Source organism: Xiphophorus maculatus, chromosome 19, assembly GCF_002775205.1.
Source record: "Xiphophorus maculatus strain JP 163 A chromosome 19, X_maculatus-5.0-male, whole genome shotgun sequence".
NCBI lineage: Eukaryota > Metazoa > Chordata > Actinopteri > Cyprinodontiformes > Poeciliidae > Xiphophorus > Xiphophorus maculatus.
Genome location: NC_036461.1, coordinates 17,470,367 through 17,489,532, shown reverse-complemented (window position 1 = coordinate 17,489,532; position 19,166 = coordinate 17,470,367). Strand labels below are relative to the sequence as shown.

The window sequence follows — 19,166 nt, the reverse complement described above, 5'->3', positions numbered from 1 at the left end:
ATGAAACAAGCAATGACCATTACGTTTTGATAAATAAACATTACATTTTGTCAAATGTCATCATCAAACCCAACAGGTAAATAAACATCAAATATATTGATCAATGTATTGATAAATGAAATCCTAGTTTATAATTATTTTTTTTTAATTTACTCAGCTAAATTGGGATCACTCAGAAGAGACACAGTCGTTACCCTGAGTGTTTCTGTTAATCCCGCCCCACCGGGACCACTCGGCGGCAGCGGGTGTCAAACCTCCCCCTCTCCACCGAGGACGCAGCCATGCCGAGCTGTGACGCTGCGCAGCCGGGCTGCTGCTGCTGCTGCTGCTGCTGGCGCCTCGCCTCGTCCGTCTCCAGCTCCTCGCGCTCAGGGGAGCTGCCATGAGATCTCCTCGCGCTCCTGCTCACCGGCATCTGGCTGCTAGAAGACGCGCGGGAAGCGGGACCGACCAGCCGCAGATCATGACTTCATAGGTTTCTGGTTCGGAAAACGGGCTCCGGGCATCTCTAATTGCGCTGACCGGTGCTGGGGGGTCGAGATCTCTGGACCCTGAACCCGTCACTCAAACAGGTTGTCGGGGTGTTTTTCACTCTGAAAGGTAAGGCTTTCAATTGATCTGAATGGATTCCTAATTAGGTTAAAATGGGCTTAATGAGGGCTGCGTAACTGACCTGGCAACCTGTTCAAACAGTACTTTCAAATGCGATTAATTCAGCAAAACTATGATTTAAAGTGGCTTTTACTGTAATTATAAGACTGTAAGGTCAGTGGAATTATTACAGTTTATTTTAATATTTTATATGTATAAAAAACGAAAATAAAAGTAGAAAATTCTTCTTTAATTAAAGCACAGACTAGTAATGTATGTATTAGTGAGTTACAAACCCTCTTAATGAGTAAATGGCACCAAATATATTATTATTATTATATAAACTGACATAGTAAATGTGTAAGAGAAGGGCGGGTAAATGCAGAGCCTGATAAATGAGATGAAAGTGATAAATGAAGGGATGCAGTCCCCATCCTAACAAAGACAGATCTGTGTTTGTGACTCTCTGCCCTCACCTTGGCTCAGTCCGGCTCATCTACTCTGGCTGCTGGGGGTGGAGGTGTCTCCTGACACCACGGCTGAACCTGAGCTCATCCCTCTTTCTTTCCCCCCCTCACAGGGGTCTTCGGGGCACAGCCGAGGATGCTATCCCCCAGATGGTGACTCCGAAAGGTAGAATTTGTCGGTGGCGTGAGTGATGTCTTGTTCGAATGCGTTCACGAAGTTGCAGGTGCAAACTGGACAGATGAGTCCGTGTTGTTTTTGGAAGGGAAGGTGCTTCTTCTTCGCTCGTAGGTCAGCCGAGGTTTAAACAGTTGATTTTGGTTTTTCTTGGCACAAAAGCAAACCAAAACTAGAACTGCAAGCAGTTATTATGGGTTCCTCGCCAGGCCCAGCAGGTCATCATCACGCCTTTTTCTCTTTCCTGCTGGATTTGTCCTCCCGTGCTCTGGCAGCAGATATCTCTGTCCCGAATCCAGTGGAGCTGGATCTGTTCCTCTCCTCACACGCCCAGCTCAGTGCTCTCAGCGGCGGACGAGGCGGAAAAAGTCCAGATTTTACTACATGGCTAAATTGCCCCTGTGATGGAAAAATATTGTTCAAGGAACAATACTTGAATAATTGAAGCCGCAGGCTTTAAATTTTGCAGGGAGAAACTCGCTGTGATTTCCAGCGCAAAGTTGGCCACCTCAACAAAATATTCATATTATTATTTCAGAATTGATATATCAGGCTTTGCTGTCGTCTCTTGCTCTCTCTTTCCGCCTGTGTGTCTTGTGTCCCAGCCGTCACTGGTTGTAAAATCATCTCATAGTGTCTTTTGTTCTGAAAGGAACAAACGTAGCTTTCATCAATAACTTTTAGAGGTAAAAAAGCTCGATTTTGGGGGGATGTTTTTTTGAAAATGTATAACAAGTCTTTTGCCCTTCTTAAAAACAGATGCAACATTTAGTCCATCATTCCTGCCACTTACTCACATGTTTCTTGACATATTTTCCTCCATTTCATGCATATAAACAAATCATTTTATACCTACAGGGTTCCTCTAAAGTTTATAAATGGCTGGGAAAGTTTAGAGTACAAAAGATGCAAAAAATCTTTTTTTTTTCAGACTTTATTCCCTTTCACATTGTCCAAATGTTGAGTTCTTCACTCTACCCTATCCTTCTTTCGCCCTTTCTTCTTTGTTCCCTTCCATCTTCTCTTTATTATTTCCTGCCTTTCTTCCTGTCATGTCATTCTCTCCTTTGTTCTTCTCTTTGCTGTCTTTCCTCTTTCTTGTTTATTCCTTGCATTCTTTCCTTCCTTAAAGTTCCTTAAAGTTTTTTTAAAAAACTGAAAAGTGAGAAGAATTGAGATAATTGGAAATCTTTGGAAAAGTCCGGAATGTTGAAAGGAAAAACGTAAAGGAACTTTGTACACAGTTATTGGTTTGTTTTTCCTGGTTTCTGAAGAATTATGGGGATAAATTCAAATACAAAACATACAAATTTTATGTATATTTATTTTAAATGTTTCTTTCTTCTTTCTGTATTCAAAGAATTAAGATAAAAAAAACTAGCAAAGCTTTCAAAAACGGGAAAGAGCTGAAATGACCAGCACCCAAACCAGTTGTGTAGATTTAGTACCTGGGTGAAATTAATTGTATTATTCAGGTGCTTATTGCGCTGGATATTACACCTTTCTTCATCCTGTGCTTGTTTTTTAGTGTCCTCTAATGTCTTTAATGTTTCTAAGTGGCAAAATGTCTCTTATATGTGTAAATCTAGTAGCATTTGTTCATCCAGCTGACTGTCGACGTGCAGCAACATGTGGGGGAAGGACAGTTCCTCATTTCTCCACACACTAAACATCTATTTAAGAGAATTGCTTGAGAGAGACTGAAGTTTGAAGCTGCTTGGGATCGGTTCACTTCTTTCCTCCAAGGCCACCAAGAGAGTCATCACAAACACTTTCACATCTAGTATCACCTACATAATTACTTCATAATGCAAATGGATTGGCTTCTTGCTGTGTAAATCATCACCTTTTGTCTCTTTGCACGTTTTACTCTGACATAGGTCGGCTTCCATGTTCACATTTCAGCTGCGCCGCAGACCGTATTTTCCCATATGTCTTTTCTGAGCTGTAGCTCACCTACAGGCCTGCATCTTTCAAAATAATCTCCTTTCCAACTGCCAACATGAACAGCAACTAATCCGTGACTAAAAAACTTTCACAGACTGAAAAACAGCGTATAGAAAACTCCTGCTTGGTTGACTTATTATTCTTGTTTTTGAGATTACTTATTGCCTTCTCCAAGTACCATCAAGACTCTTATTGCCTTGTAGTTTAGGAGAGTTGTCTGCAACAACATGCTTCGTGCACCCACTCATACCTGCTGGGTCCAAAACCTTTATTTGTTTTTTCTTTTGGAAAAGTAAAATATACACATATATTTCATTTTTGCATGCTCAACTACAAACTAAGCTTGTAATATTTCAATGAAATGACCAAAATGGGCTTTTGTTGAAAGCCCATTTTGAATGCGTTGTAAGTCTTTGAAGGTTCCAGATTTTTGGGGGGTCATTTTTTTTCTTTTATTTGATCAATAACAATTGTCGGTCTTTAGCAACAAATAAAGGATTTATGCTTTTTTTTTTTCAAAAATGTTTGCTGTATGTACTCAAGTTTAGTGAACTGATGCAACTAGATGTGCTTTTGAGTAATAGTCATAGATGTTCATGGTCCAACTTATAATAAAATTAATTAAACTGCCTTAAATCACCTCTAAGTCCTTCATGGTTTTACAAAATGATTCCAGAGTGTACATATATGAAATAAAAGTAGCAATAAACTAGGTCAACAGGAAAAACTGACCTAGAGCTGCTACCAATGATGATTTTGATTGTTGACTAAATTATTAATACTTTGCACAGTTTGCTGAATAAGTCAACAATTATTTCAATCCGTCTATATTCCCTGCTGGATCACCTCCTGTTGTTAGTGCTGGATTATATTTCACCACATCTGTTCATGTCTGAGGATGTAGGCAGGAATGTAATTATTGCATAATTAGGCATAATTAGTAACGTAAAAGAAGGATTTTATGTACCTAAATGCAAAGCTTTACTTAAACTTATGTAGTCAAACTTACTACAGAAGCTTTAAAACACAGTTTGTGGTCTGTAAAAATCTTTATTTTTGGAGGAAAAAATGCAGGGTTTGATTCAGCATCTAATTTGTGAAGTGCTCCAGTTCCTCCTGTAGCAAAAAAGCCCCACATTATCGCGCTTCCTCTACCGTTCTCCCATCTTTTGATGGTCCCTAAGCACTTTATTAGCTTGTAATTGGCTTAAATGTTTGTTTTGGAGTAATTTTCCAGCCCATGTTGGTATTTCATTGCAAATAATGGCATTCTCTTACCAACTACAGCCAGTATCTTCTCTATTTTCTTTTTTTCATTCTGTCTTTTATCAGAGACACAGAACCAGATCCTTCTTAATTTTCTGTCATATTATTTAAGAAGTACTGGAATGGTGATTTCTGTACTTTTGCGAGGCTAATAGAGATGACACATTCCAGATTTAATAAGCTAATGCAGTATCTCTTCCTACCTTTCTCTCAGCAGGAGTTTGAACAAATTTTGTACCTAAATGTCAGAATATTCCCATGCACCTCTGAGTTTCCTAATTAAATTTTCATTTCAAAGCTTCTGTAATTTCCATGGCTCACTCAGGGATCATCTGGGAGAAGAAGCGTCTATTTTCAGAACACAAATCAGCATCCTACATAAAATGTATCAGAGAAGATATTTCTTTATTTTATTTTATTTTTTACTTCTACCCCCTCACTGTTTGATTCATTTGTGGCTGTGTGTGTATGCGTGTGTGAGCTACATGTGAGGTCTTGCGCATGCAGCTGACTGCTGCAAGGATTGTTTCATTTCCCACAGAGAAAACGAATTAAATTATGACACCTTTCTGTGCTGCCTCTCATCTGCTGCTTTTCACTCTGTCGAGGGATGACAAAGCCGCTAAATATAGGTCCACAAGTGGAGTGTGAAACCTCTCCACCTCGCTCTGCGTTCGTGTGGGTATGTGGCAGCCGAAAACAAGAGGCTGTCGTGGCAACCTGAACAAAGGTTTAATCGTCTCACAAAACAACGCGATGTGTGCGTTTTTGAAGTAAAGGAGAGAAAAGAGTAAGAAGGGGTCATTTTAATTCAATATATTTACTCGCGTGATGGTGCGGAGAGAGAGAAAGGACTGGAGCAATAAAACCAACTGATTCCCTAGCAGGAAGAGCACAATTGCATTAAAAATGATGGCAGAAACATCAAGTCTGTTAGATAACTCAGAAAAAGAACGCGCAACCCTTCGCGTTAGCTGAAGTAATGATACAGAAAAAGGTTGATTTGGTTGTCGTTTCAAATAGTAATTATTCCCAAATTGCACAACGAATGGATCCAATTCATCTGCTGTAACACTAACCCAGAGAGCCAGACATACCCAACGCTACTTTAATTATTTCGGAGCGCGCTAGATATTTGTTCAATTTAGTAATTAGTTTTTATAAATTATTAAGAACTTAATTAGACTTCAAAGGGCAATAGATCCAATGCATTTGGTTCTGAACACAGACAATTCATGTAGTTACTTTTGTGAAGAAAAGATTTTTAAATGCATAAATGAAAAAGTATTCCACTCCATTGTAGATTTCTCTTCCTTTGCTTTAATGTTTCAGCTCAGCAACCAAGCTTGATGGTAAAATAGCTTTAAAAATTAATTTGGTCATGTATGGAAAAAGTTCCACTTTTTCCCCACCAGATTTCAAATATTTTCGGAAAACTCTTGGAGAAAATCAAGACGTTTCTGCCAAATGTGAGGTGGGACTTTGTGTTCATTTTGGCCAGCAGTGGCCTTGAACCCCCCCCCCCCCATGGAAATCATTTTTCCAGCCTCTTTATTATTGTTGAACAATGCTTTACTGAGGGAATAGAGGGCTTAGGTGTTCAGTGTTTTTGTTTTTTTGTGCCTTCCTGTTTCTTCCCTCCTGGAGTCATTTTGTTACGCTGACAGCTACTACAAAAGTTAACAATAGTTCTATGTTTCTCCATGTACAGATAATAGTTCCTGCTGTGGTTTGCTGGAGTGCAAAAGCCTAGAAGTGACATTGCAACCATTGTTCTAGACAGATAGTCATCTTTCTCGTCTGTTTTCGAATGTCTTTATATTGGAATTTGTTGCATTGTTGTTTGAGATATTTCATCCTTTTTAATGTTGTCTGACAGGCTGTGTTGAAGCAATTTCTTGTCTTTTACAGATGTGGTAGTAATGAATGAATCAAAAGTTAATCACGGTTACTTTGTTCACACAGGGCCAGGTTGGTTTGATTAGCTTCTTTCCCTTAATTAATCAACCATAATTTGAAAATAGATTTTTGGATTTGCACAGGTTACATATTTTTAGTAGTAAAAAAAAATAAAAACTTGCTTGCTTCAAACCGATGGACCAAGAAGGGAAAGATGTGCCGAAGAAGAGTTTAAAGGGAATAAGGGCTAAACAAAATTAGGGAGGAGGGAGAAAAGAGAGAAAAATGTTTAGCAAGAATGACCTCACTACAGTTCTAACAGCATTACTGTGGGTCAGTCGTGTGTATAATTCAGCACGGTGACACAATGGAGAGTACTGCATGGGGGAGGCATGCATGCTCGTTTACACTTCATTTTTTCTTTCTCTGATTATGTAATAAGTTGGAATTTGTCCAGTCACATCGGCATGTCTGCAGACTCTGGGGAATTTAATGTTTCAGTCTTGTTAGACTTTCAGCAACCTTTGATACTGTTAGCCACACACAGGTGTCCTGATTAACAGACTTTATCTCTTTGGTTTGGATCTCTGGAACATCTTCCCAGTAGATCCGTAGTCTTTCTTTTTATTGATTCGATGTAATGTTGTAATTTTAGACGTCTTATTTCTACGCTGGGTGGTTGGATGGATGGATGGATGGATGGATGGATGGATGGATGGATGGATGTCAGTGAACAACTAGACCTTTGGTTTCATTACCTAAGGTCATACCATTTTCTCAGTCTCATTTCTCAGGTATATTTTCGAATAGTGACGGAACGATGCGAAGATTGAACAAGTTGTTTTTGAGAATTTCAGTTCTGATCTGGGAAATGCACCACAGCTACAAAGCAAAACTGTAATCAGAATAAGCAAAAATAAATATAAATATATCACTCTAAGAGATGCGCTTTACATTTTTCATTTTTTGAATTGATTCACTTGGATGAATGACCTTTTAGATGATACTCGCATCAATTAAGATGCAAATAAAATCATAGACCTTGAGTGTTTTAATAGATGCATCTTAATCACATTGTTTTGACAAAGGAAGACAAACATTGTTATTATAACACTTTTTTATCTGACTCTCAAGCTGAGGAAGACGTGTCTCTTAGAGCCAATCAGTTCATTAAGTCACCCAAACACTTTGATTTATCAAAAAAAAAAATGCTAATACAGTTTATCAATCAAGTGTTTGTAGGTTTAATTTTTAGCACATCAACAAATAATTTAATTTCACTGCAAATTAATGCTTTGTGTAAATTACTTAGGGCATAAAAACGGCATAAGTAGCACTCGGGAGAAGGAGATTTTAAATAATCAAAATATAATTAAATGTTGCACCTCAGCTGAGAAATCTCTGCGTGTTTTAGTTAATCAAGTTGAACAGTAGACAAACAAAATTGCCTGGTGTTGTAATTACTATAATGGGAGTGTTTAAAATTAATCATTCTGCATGAGGTGAGCCACATAAATCATTCCAAATTAGTGTCAAAATAATTTGTTTTACATGCTGATTTAACGGGTTGTCCTCTGCAAGTGCTTTTGTGTTGGTTTTCTGAGCTGAGATGGTTTATGGGTATTTGATGCTTCTCTCATTTCTAGCGAAATGGAGGAATTCACAGCAGCCACTTGCAAAAGTCTAGACACCCCAGGAGCGTTTTTAAAATTACGTCACATCACAGCTATCAACTTCTACGTGTTTTATTGGGATTTTGAGGGTTAGACCAACACAAAGTGCTGCCAAATTGAGAATTGAAGGAAAACTATATAGAAAAATAAAATGTTCTTTGCAAATAAAAATCTGGAAAGTGTGTATTGTAGTTTAACGCCACAGTTTTGTTAGAGAACATTAGTGAAGGGACATTTGAAGTTTGCTACAGGTGGTTTAGGAAACAATGTTCATGCTGAGGTTTGTGGCTGTAATATGATGAAATGTGCAGAAGTAAAAGCACTATGATTACTTTTGCACTGTGCATTTTTTCACACTGGAAATTTTTCCCTAATCTTGGAACCTGATAAAGATTGGATAGACAAACTGTTAGATAATCTTCTGAGTGTGTTTGCTTTCTCTGTTGGATGTGATCACAGTTTGGATGACTTGATTTTGCTTCTTTTTTTTTTCTCCAAACTCTGTTTTCTCATATATTTCTGCCAATCAGAGCTTTTTGTTCAAGACTTGCCTGGAATACGGAGAGGAAAAAACAGGTGTTCAAAATTCAAGCACGGCTTTTTTTAAGATGGTTGTGACTAAATTTGTCTCATTTATGAGCCTGGTGTTTTCTTTTCAGAAAATTTCATAATGGGAACTCTCTGCACAGCTTTTAGAGGTTATTTTTAATTCAAGCCAATCTGGCTCTATTTATTTGTACAAATAGAAAGCCATCTCAGGGAAGCAGAGGAAAGCTTAGGATGAGTGGACTGCACTCAAAAGATGCATGGATAAAAGATAAAAACTGTAGTTGATTGCAAATATCTTTCCTAGAAACATAATCTATGTTGGTGGTAAACAACTTCAAGGTTTCTCATTTGGGATGGAAGGCGAAGTAATGCCAACCATGGCAAAGTGTTGTTGTTTTTTTTCTGAAACAGTAACATTGCAACGCAATTCACCCGGCCGCATGGATAAATGCATTGGGAATAGTAACATTGTCTTGGAAGTACATATAAATAAAAAAGTACTGCTTCGAGCTGTGGAACTGTACGGACCCATTCAGAAAAAAAGGAGAATATTGCCAAAATGTCATTTATTTCAGGAACTTTATCACTAAAAGAAACGTGATATTGATTAATTACACATAGACGTTTGAAAGCCTTTATTTCTGTTCCTTATGATAATTTTCCACTTATAGGCAGTGATGTTACATAGTTACTGACGTCGGACCACTTTTTTCAGTAATGAGTAATCTAACGCGTTACTATTTCAAATCCAGTAGTCAGACTACAGTTACTTATCGAGGTTACTTTGCGTTACTGCGCGTTCCTATTATCTTTTGTAATTTAATTGGGGAGTAACCACCGTTTCTATGCGACAGTATCAGCAGCGACAGAAATGTAAACAATGGAGGGAGGAGAGAGATGCGCATTTTGTTGCAGGAACTATTTTGAGTTTCGGTCACCAAGTTCGATTATTATAAGCAGCTTTCGGCTTGTTTTTTTCCTAAAGTCGCTTGCACATTTAATGAGTCTCGGGTTGCTCTTTTTGGGCTCGGAAATAAGCAGACATAAACCCCAGAATGTGTCTGACTTCCAGTTAGTTTTAGTCAGGCTCCCCCTGTCCATCATTTCCCGGATGATCCGTCCCGCTGTGTCTTTGTTAATGTCAATTTAATATATTACCTGACGTCGAGCTCCGCGTTGCGCTCCAAAAAAGCCTGCAAACATCAAGACTAATCTGAACAGCGCAATAAACATGAAAACAGCCACGAATGAACGAGTCCGTAAAGTTGTGCAACCAAACGCCATTATAATCAGTAATAAGTGTCACAAATCTGTGCAGCGGGACATCTGAGTTGTGGAGCCGCAGGAGGAGCAGCTGTGCGCTGCGCTCTGACAGCAAACGCAGGGCCGTAACGCACAACCTGGATGCTGGGGCAGGGTCCCCCAAAGAGATTTCACCTTTTGGGGGGGCTATAACCTATTTATAGTTTTCCAGACAACACTGGAACACACAAAAACACGCACAAATTACTAAAGTTTTTTTTGTACTGTTGTAACCATTAAACAATCTCCCCTTCAGTTCAGCCATATAAGTGGAGACATATTGTTGATGTTACCATTATAAAGTAACTTACAATTAAGTTTCGGCAAAGATCAATGTCATTTTCACAGGTGGCGGAGCGATGTTGTTTGCAGCTGCTGAAAGTAACTAAAAAAGTTACTTTTAATGTAACTTAGTTATTTTCCAAATAAAGTAATCAGTAATCTAAGTTACTTTTTCGAGGAGTAATCAGTAATCCAATTAAAGTTACTTTTTCAAAGTAACTATGCCATCACTGCTGATGAAAACATGACATTTAAAATGAAAATATTACATCACACCAATAAAAACAACATTATATAATACAAAAGTGTGGGTTAAATGAAAAGTATGTTTAATACCTACTTAAAGGACACTTTTAATCCATTTTATTGTATTTGTGTCGGCTGTTTCCATGACTCATCATACATATGACGTTTCTGCTGAAATGTAACACGAGGTTTGGTTTGCTTTAACTATTTATTGGCATTAAGAGATTTCACCTTTTGATTTATTGCAACCTGCCTTTCTCAAAGCCATTTTAAAAATAACAAAAAAAGCTCAGTTTTGAATGGCGCCAGAAGCCAAACCTGCTCTGGTTTAGTCTTTTTCAGGAACAGAAATTTCAGAATCGGTTTCTGTTAAATTCAATAGTTTGACCGTGTCAGAGTTAGTGTGCAGGACCTGCACTTCACCATGCATACTGTATATAACGTCGTGTTCTGTGGGTCATGAGCACAGTTGGTGCTGATGCATTCAGCATGTTAATCTCAGCAAAAGCTATTCTATTAAGACTAAGCACATATTGTAATTGAAGCTTTTAAATATTCCTAGGCGAAGGTAATTAGCCGCAGGGCATCTCTCTACTTTTGAATTTCATTACAAGCACATACCTTAAGGCCATATTTAATCTTTTCTTTTTTTTTTTTTAAGTTTTTCTTTTCAGTTGTGTTCAGGCCTGCAGTGGTCTTTGCAGTGTCTTGCTTGAGTGACGATATTTTTACGACCTTAAGGATAATGAAGTACTTTTCCTTATTATGAACTCAGAGGGTGTGTAGCTTAAATGCTGACGATAAACTCTATAATTTTTGAACCGCTCCTGCAAACATAGTTTTATGGGGGATAAACCAAAACTGATTAATGCAAAGCAGCGGCGGCGTGCTGTAGGTTTGCAGGCTTTTAAGAGAACCTGTTAATAAATTGAGTGGAAAAAAGTGTGAGGAGCAGACAGTAGTAATATTTTATGTATTTACCTGTAAAACATTGCAGCATACGCTCAGTGAAAACATATATTTCATCTACAAAGCAACTCCATGTCCGTTGTAATTTGAAATAGAGGCGGGCGATGTGAATTTAGTTGAATCACGATATTTTGTGATAACAATAAAAATGACGATAAGAACTATTTATAATTTCTTTTTAGATAACTATGGCTATTTCTTCATGGCAACACAATATTAACCCCACTAACACAAAAACCGCTCTTGAAAAACATTCCCATTAGTAATACACTTCTTTCAATCAATCAATCAGTCAAGTTTCATTTGTACAGCACCTTTCAGCAACAAAGCATTTCGAAGAGTTTTACATCTTAAAAACACAAAAATACAAAGCCATAGGACACACAGTCAACAACATTACATTAGACATCAGAGTACACATCAGATTATCTATTAATGTTTTATGATTATGTTTCAAAAGCAACTCTAAACAGCTGTCCAACACAAATAATGATCCCACCGGAACACGGTGCACTAAATAATAAAACATAATTTTATCAAACTTCGAGGCAGATATATTTTCCTCGAGGACTTTTAATAATCGAGGTACTCGAATCTTTCGAGGAATCGTTACAGCCCTAGCAGAATCGAGGAACTTTAGCTCATCTACTTTCAATACCTCCTCTTCTTGCAGATTATGTTAATAAGGTTTCAGTCCATAATGAAAAATAATAAAATTGTAAAGTTTCAAACTTCAGTGGCCACGAAAGCTAGCCTCTCATGCAAATGAGGCACTTTCCAAAGACACCTGATGTTTGGTTTTTTTTACGATTTGTTGTTTAGTTTTTGTATTCTGTTTTATATTATTATTATTATTCAAAGCTGAAGAGACGTTTGTCCTTTTCACGTCTTTGTTTGCATCACTTTGAGGAGCTCGGTTGCCCCTGACCTACAGAAAAATCTCACCTTTTTCCGGTCTGTTAAGGCAACACCACTAAGCACAACCAGAATGGAAAAGTTCACGTCGCAAGAGTTACCATTAGCGCTGATTGCATAGCCAGGGTGACAGCCATGGGGGGAGTGAGCTGTAGAGAGCTGAGCTAGTTTTAACTGCAGCTCTGAAAATTTCCAGGGAGGATCTGCAGGTGAGATCACAGAAATCTGCGACACTTGTTTCACTTTTTATGGTACTTTTCCAGGCAGCTAGATAAGCAGGAAGATTTTTCATGTGTGAAGACATATGATAGCAAAAATCTGAAGAGCTTACCACAGATGTGTGTGTGTGTGTGTGCTTCTGTTGACCTATATATTTTATTACTGAGACATTAGCGCTGTCTTTGCACAAAGACAAAAAAAACAATACAGTATCTTCAGATTTTGCAGCACATCTAAAACCATCCGTCCATGTTTAGATCAGATTCATTCCTGTCGAAAATATCCAACAATAAATGTACAACATGATTGAAAGTAACTCGCAAGTTTGGAGAACTATATAATTCTGACATCAAAATAGGATTCATCTCAAGAAAAGCAAACGTTTTCTCACTCACTAGTGAGAGTTTTAGCTTCTAGTCACCAGCTCAAACTCCAGTGAGTGGATTGTTTTTACTTTAGTTCATTTAGACAGCAGCATTTCCCAGCTACACCCTCAGAGTATGTTAAGACACAGTAAACATTTTGTCTGAGTTCTGTTCGTCTCAGCCACCAGGCTATAGAAATGACCCTCGTGCGTTATCGGCACTTTTCTGCAGATTAGCTGTGGGGCTCAGACATCATCGCTCATATATACTCGTATAGCGAGAAAAAAAATCATCTCTTTTCAGTTATATAACCCAATATTTGCAGCATGCATGCTCCATCATTTACAGGGAATTCAGAAAGTCTTGCTTTCCTGTATGTACAGGTACTCTGCTGCAGCAATGTTTTCTGGCTGCTGCTTTTTTCACCTTTGTACTCTGACAAGCTCTGTTTCTCTCTCCGTCTCTTCAAAGGGTTGGATGGAGAGCTGGTCGAATGTCAGCGGGAACTATCGTGATAACCGGAGGAATTCTTGCTGGGGTGATACTGCTGTGCATCGTAGCAGTTCTCTGTTACTGTAGACTCCAGGTATCTAAGAGTTGCACACAAATATGTCTCTCTCACTCTTTAAAAACAAAGAAAATATTTAAAATAAAAGAGCTATTCTTAAGTTGTTGTTTTATTTATAAAATGAAACTTCTTTTGTACCTGTAAAAGGCTGGCAATAATAAAAAAAATATCTGCAAATGTCATGAAATATTATTTCTGCCTGTTTCAAAAACAAAAGGTTAAAAGTCACCATGAGCAATATATAGATAGATTTGGATAATTATGTAAAATCTCTTTTAAAAAAAAAAGCTCGTTTTGTTGCAGCAACGTAACATTGAAAATTTAAGATAAAGGACAACTTTTGATTTTAATAGCTGTATTCAACTTTTTGGCTAAGACTCAACAAAGACATATTTTCAATTTTCTGGCATTTTGAACAACCTATAATAACCTTGTTGCTCCCAAACAAGGTTCCTAACAGATGTTCTGCTGAGGAACAACATGCTTTTTGTTTTGCCCATTTATTATTCCATATTGTTTGTAGTTTTGGTAGTTTCATACGTTCGTCATGCCCCCGATTCATAAATGTATACCTGCAGGAGATGGAAGCCTTAATGGGGCTGGCGATAAGCCGTTAATAGTTAAACAGCTATCAGCCCTCGTGTTGTTTGGCATGTTTAATACTTCACTCTTGTGGGAACGGGAGCTTTGCTGACAGTTTTATGCTCCTCATAAATATCACCGCCGGTCTATCTGAGGCTCCAACATGTTTGTGGAGCGAATCAGCTTTCTGGCCGCCGCTAACAAACACGAGGGCTCCCAGCACAGGAGCTCATCGACGTCCTTCTGCTTTTCCCGTTCGTCTCGAAACAACGCCGGCTGAGATTATTGACCAAAGACGGCGTGTTTTCCCACAAACCTGCCACTTTACAACAAGAGTCTAATCCTCCAGCACCAACTCATTGTTTTCTTTTTCAATCTCCAGGTAAGATGCCAAGTTTTGTGGCAAGGTGAAAATGAATGAGTTTATATTGATATTGATCTAAAATCCATAATCGATTATTTATAAATATGAATTACTATGACAGTCCCAATATATTTTAAGTTACAATGGTTTACTTGCTTGATTTTCTTGTTCCCTAAGAATAAACCTTATGGATTATTATCTGCCTTATTATTCTGCATTTTGTGCAACATTAATGTGCAAATTAGACGCCTCATAAAAGAAAAAAATATATATGTATGAATTAAATATTAATGTTATGATTATAAAAGGATTGCTAGGGGTGAATTTGTTAGTTTTATTTCTTATAGTATTATTTTCTTAGTGAATAAATGTACAAGGTGGATTTTTCACTATTTTTCAGTGTGAGATTGTTACTATAGTAAAAGATTATTTATTTTATTTTTTTAGCGTTTTAGGTGTCCCAATCTAATTAGATGTATCAACAGTGAACCCAGCACAGAAACATTTTTTTAAATTTTACATGAGCCTTTTAATGTGTTTGTGCGTCGTGATGTACATTAAACACTAAATGAGGAAAAGAGGAAAAATGGGATTATTACAATAATTTCTGAATCTCGTTACTAAAAATCTTAAATGATTACGTTCGTGTTTTCTTCAACACACAAGCTTATCTTCTCCAAGACAATCTTTGAGCGAACATGAATGAGCTCATTTCCGACTGTGCCACTTTCTCTTCAACACAGCCGAGTCTCGCTGCGTAAAACATCCTCGGAAAGTCTCTTACCCGCTCTCTCTCTCTCTCTCTCTCTCTCCCGTTCTCTCCCTCGCTGTGTTTACTGTCGACCTGCGCCAGTATTACTGCTGTAAGAAGAACGAGTCCGAGGCGGACGTGGGCTCGGTGGCGGGAGCAGATCCTCTGTCTCACTTCCCCTGCAACGCCTGCAACGCCCTGGCCATGGACGGGACCGACATCACGCCCGTCTCCCTGGACCAGCTGGACTCGGGTTCGCACCACAGCCCCTGCCCCTCGTGTTCGCCGTACCCCGTCCGCTCTGGACTCACAGACGACATGCGTAATGGAGGGGAGCGGCTGGGCTTCTACTACGAAAACCCGTCAGTGTCTCTTCCTTTGCCCGTCAACCACCCGACTTCGTCCCCTCTGAGCTACTACAACCCCACGGACGCTTTCCCTGCCCCGCCGCGCCCCTACAGCACCGACGTCTGACTCTCTCCTCACTGGACCCTTCTTCACACACTTTTACACCAACACACTTAACTTTACTTGCACAAGCCATTTAGAATAACAACAACAAAAAAGTAAATGTATTAAAACACAGCACAATTACACCTAGATTATTGCACATTCTGACTTTAGTCACAGTCACCCACAGACTCAGCCCACTGACTGAGCTCCTGTGTGGGCAACAAAATCATGCAGCAGCTCACAAACGCTGCAGCGAGAATTTATTTTCCTCTCCTGTAAAAGGCAGACTGTTCTTCCACGGCTATGGGGCTAAATCACTGGTGACTGCATCTGAGGCAAGACCACTCCACCAGTAAGGATAAACAAGATAAATAGATTACAAAATCTAAGGATTTGTAATCTGCAATATACAGTAAAAATTCAACCAACATATACATCATTTGTTTGAAGGTTGTTTTTTTTTGTGTGCTGTTGCTAGTCTGAAGGAGATGAGTGGAGGAGTCGCAGTGGAGGCAGAAGTTTGGCTTGGAGACTGCAGCCTCCAGGTGGAGCGGTATGGAAGAGGTGGCGCTCGGCAAGAGCGTTCGCTCCGGCTCCTCTGAATGGCTGCCACTGCAGATTAAAGGATTTCTCAAACATGCATGAAACAATCAAAGCAACACTCCAGGTATATTTTTGATGAGGGGATAACCTTATAACATGATGTAAAGCTCAAAAAAAGAAGCCAATCTTACATAATAGCCCCCTTTCAAATAAAACAACATGGCTTGCCAAACCTCTGTCAGTCTAGATTAAAGTCACTTTTTAAGAAATATGCTACATGACCAGTAATCTCTGCATAGAGCTGAAAAACATGGGCTTCCCCTGCCACTAGAGGAGTATGTGCACATCATCATCGCGCCGATTGCAGGAACCTTCTGTAGGGGAGCCATTTTGTGGTTTATGAATGACATTGCACCAAATTTGTGTAAATAAGGTTGATTAAGATTGTCGATAGATCTGATGTGTCACTCTTCTTCTCTCAAACTGAAAGCATAAATAGTCAAGGAAATTCCTGACTCTCAGTTCAAGCTTAAGTGACTAGTGGATTTTTTTTTACCTCTCATATCAGCAGGAAGTCACATGGGAACCGAGAGTTAAAATCCGATTAGCAATGAAGGCACATGATCGATCTGTGTTCATGTGTTGCTTCACCATATAAAGGACTTTCCTCCACATCGGCTCAGTTTCTGTTTCTCTTTCTCTTTCCGGATGTTAACTCAGACACTCAAAGTGTGACCCCCGCCCTCCCTGAGCCTTTCGGCCTCCTGTACATGAGGGCTAACAGTTTTCTACTAGGCCTAGTCATTTGCCAGTAATAGAAACTCACCGCGGAGTTTTGTCCAGAGGTGAAACAGGGAACGGAAAGGGGAGTTTTTATGCAATTTTGTGCATCTTGCAGTTTTTTTTTTTCAGTTAGTTTCAGTCAACAAAGAAAGTCTCACGTGTGTTTTAGCGGTGATCTCTATTCTGGTAAATGTAAGGAAGCCAGACTATTAAAATGAAAAAAGGTTTGTTTCATGGTGTAAAAGCTGGTGGTGCTGTGAGTCTTTTCTTGTTTGCGAATTCAGACGAAAGATAACGGACGATCCTTTTCTCTTTTTGTTTAAGTGAAAACGAGAAAAAAAATCCAACATAAAGTAAGATTGTGTACTATATTTTAGTGATTTAAAATCGCCATCCTGTCTGCCACGGTACAGTAACAACATGCAGTGTTATTTCACAGTATATGCCTGAATTGATATATATTTTTGTGAAACTTCTGGTGAATATCATTGTTGCTTTATTTCCTACTCTTTTATTTAATGTTCTCTTTGTATTCCTGTGTTTTTTTGTGTGTTCCTGTCAGAAAAATGCGGTACTGTAAGTAGGAACAAGAAATGTATATTTAGAGATGGAGTTTTACATTCCTAAAAAATTATGATAAAAGTTGTGCTCAGACAAACAAATATACTACTGCCAAGACTTCTATTTAAGAAACAGTATTTTGTCAGAAACAAGTGATTTGCACAAGTATTTATAGTCCGTTAACACCTTCACATTTTGTCACAACTTTCCTGTCAGTTTTGGGGTTTCGTGCCGTAGACCAGCTCAGAGCAGAGTCTAGTTTTGAAGTGAAAGAAAGGGGGGAAAACTCCCCAAAGGTTTTAGAATTTAAAATGTGAGAAATGTCACATGCATTTTTCATGTCCACTCCCATTTTTCTTTTAAAGAAAACATCTACCGGTTTTATCCTTCCAAACTTTTTCAGGGTTTTTCTGCCCATTTTTTATTGCAAAAGAAGTTAAGTTCTGTCAAATTAGGTTGATAACATCAGCCAACATCGACACCCCCCAAAGATTCTCATTTGGATTTAGGTTCAGACTTTGACTAGGTCATTCTAACACATGATTATTCTTTTATCCACACCGTTCATTTAGCTCTGACTGTGTTCAGGGCCTTTGTCCAGGCGGAAGGTGAAACCTCTTCTCCAGTTTCAAGTGTTTTGCAGCCTCTAAAACGTTTTTCTTCCAGGGTCGCCTCCTGTTTAGCACCATTCATTTCCTGATCAACTCTGAGCAGGAAACACCCCAGCATGATGCTGCCACCACCATGTTTCACTCTTGGGTTTCTTCCACACTTCCTGAGTTCAGAGGATTTTACTTCAGGGTGGCAGAGGAAAGGGGAATGAATGCATATAAGCATTTTTCTTTGTAAAATACTTGTGTTCGTCTGCTGCACAACAACATGCAAATGTGAAAACTTTCCCTGTGAATGAATGCGTTTTTTTAGTTTTTTTAAGGTGCTGGCCTCCTGTTGCATCACATTGTCGATGCAGAGCTTTGCTTCATCAGTTTGCTGTTTCAAACGCGCTTTTGTGTTTCCATGATGCAGCACAATGTCATTCCCTGTCTCTGGCAGATGAAGCTCTGTGCTTTTGTTCAGCGGTTTGCTCTTATTTTCAGATTTCTCTGATTTCTTTTCAGCTGCATTGATGGGTTATCTATTGGTACACCCTGTTAGAGTGAGAAAATCCATCACCTGTTCACACCTTTTTATTATTATTATTGTTATTATTTTGAGGAGAAAATAAATGTTTATATGTCTCCCTTGGCTTTTTTGTGTGTGTGTATGTGTGTGCATCTTTTCCTACTGTGACTCAGAGGGACAAGACACCATGTGTTGAAGTCACAGTTTTAGTGGAGAAACATATATATATATATATTCATATACACAATAAATTGACCACAAAGGGATAAACGTGAAAAAAAAACAGTAAACTCAAACACAGAAGTGAAAATCAACAAGAGAAGTGAGACTTTGGGGAAAGAAACAGTGGCTTCCTCCTGGAGAGAAATGACAGACTTCACAGTCAAATGGAGAAATTAAGAGAAACTCACATTAACTGGGACTTTGGAGCATGCAGGATCAAAGTGGAAGCTGCGTACAGGTGGAGCGGCACTGCAGAGACTTCCCCGTTGTTCTGCGTCGCCTTACCAGCTGGGCCTGTTTGCTCTCCGGTCTGGTTGCTCAGCCCATGACAATAATAGAGCTACCGCACCAA

The 19,166-nt window shown here is 38.8% G+C and overlaps 1 protein-coding gene across 2 annotated transcripts; it reads left to right on the top strand.

Annotated features, from left to right (window-relative positions):
- The first annotated feature begins 248 nt into the window (after positions 1-248).
- LOC106699598 (protein FAM163A-like) lies at positions 249-18,683 on the top strand. Of its 2 annotated transcripts, XR_002754457.1 has the most exons (5): positions 249-600; positions 1,172-1,224; positions 13,337-13,451; positions 15,233-15,935; positions 16,062-18,683. XR_002754457.1 is itself a non-coding variant. In XM_023352418.1 (4 exons), the coding sequence occupies exons 3-4, from the start codon at positions 13,359-13,361 to the stop codon at positions 15,602-15,604; spliced, it is 465 nt and encodes a 154-aa protein (XP_023208186.1). In that variant the 5' UTR covers positions 249-600; positions 1,172-1,224; positions 13,337-13,358; the 3' UTR covers positions 15,605-18,683. The 2 variants fall into 2 exon arrangements, 1 of the variants encoding a protein (XP_023208186.1); XM_023352418.1 differs by having other exon boundaries at positions 15,233-18,683.
- The last annotated feature ends 483 nt before the right edge of the window (positions 18,684-19,166 follow it).

Coding starts and splice junctions, on each gene's coding strand:
- LOC106699598 (XM_023352418.1), top strand. CDS start 13,359: ATGTCAGCGGGAACTATCGTGATAACCGGAGGAATTCTTGCTGGGGTG. Junction 13,452..15,232: donor TCTGTTACTGTAGACTCCAG/GTATCTAAGAGT, acceptor GACCTGCGCCAG/TATTACTGCTGTAAGAAGAA.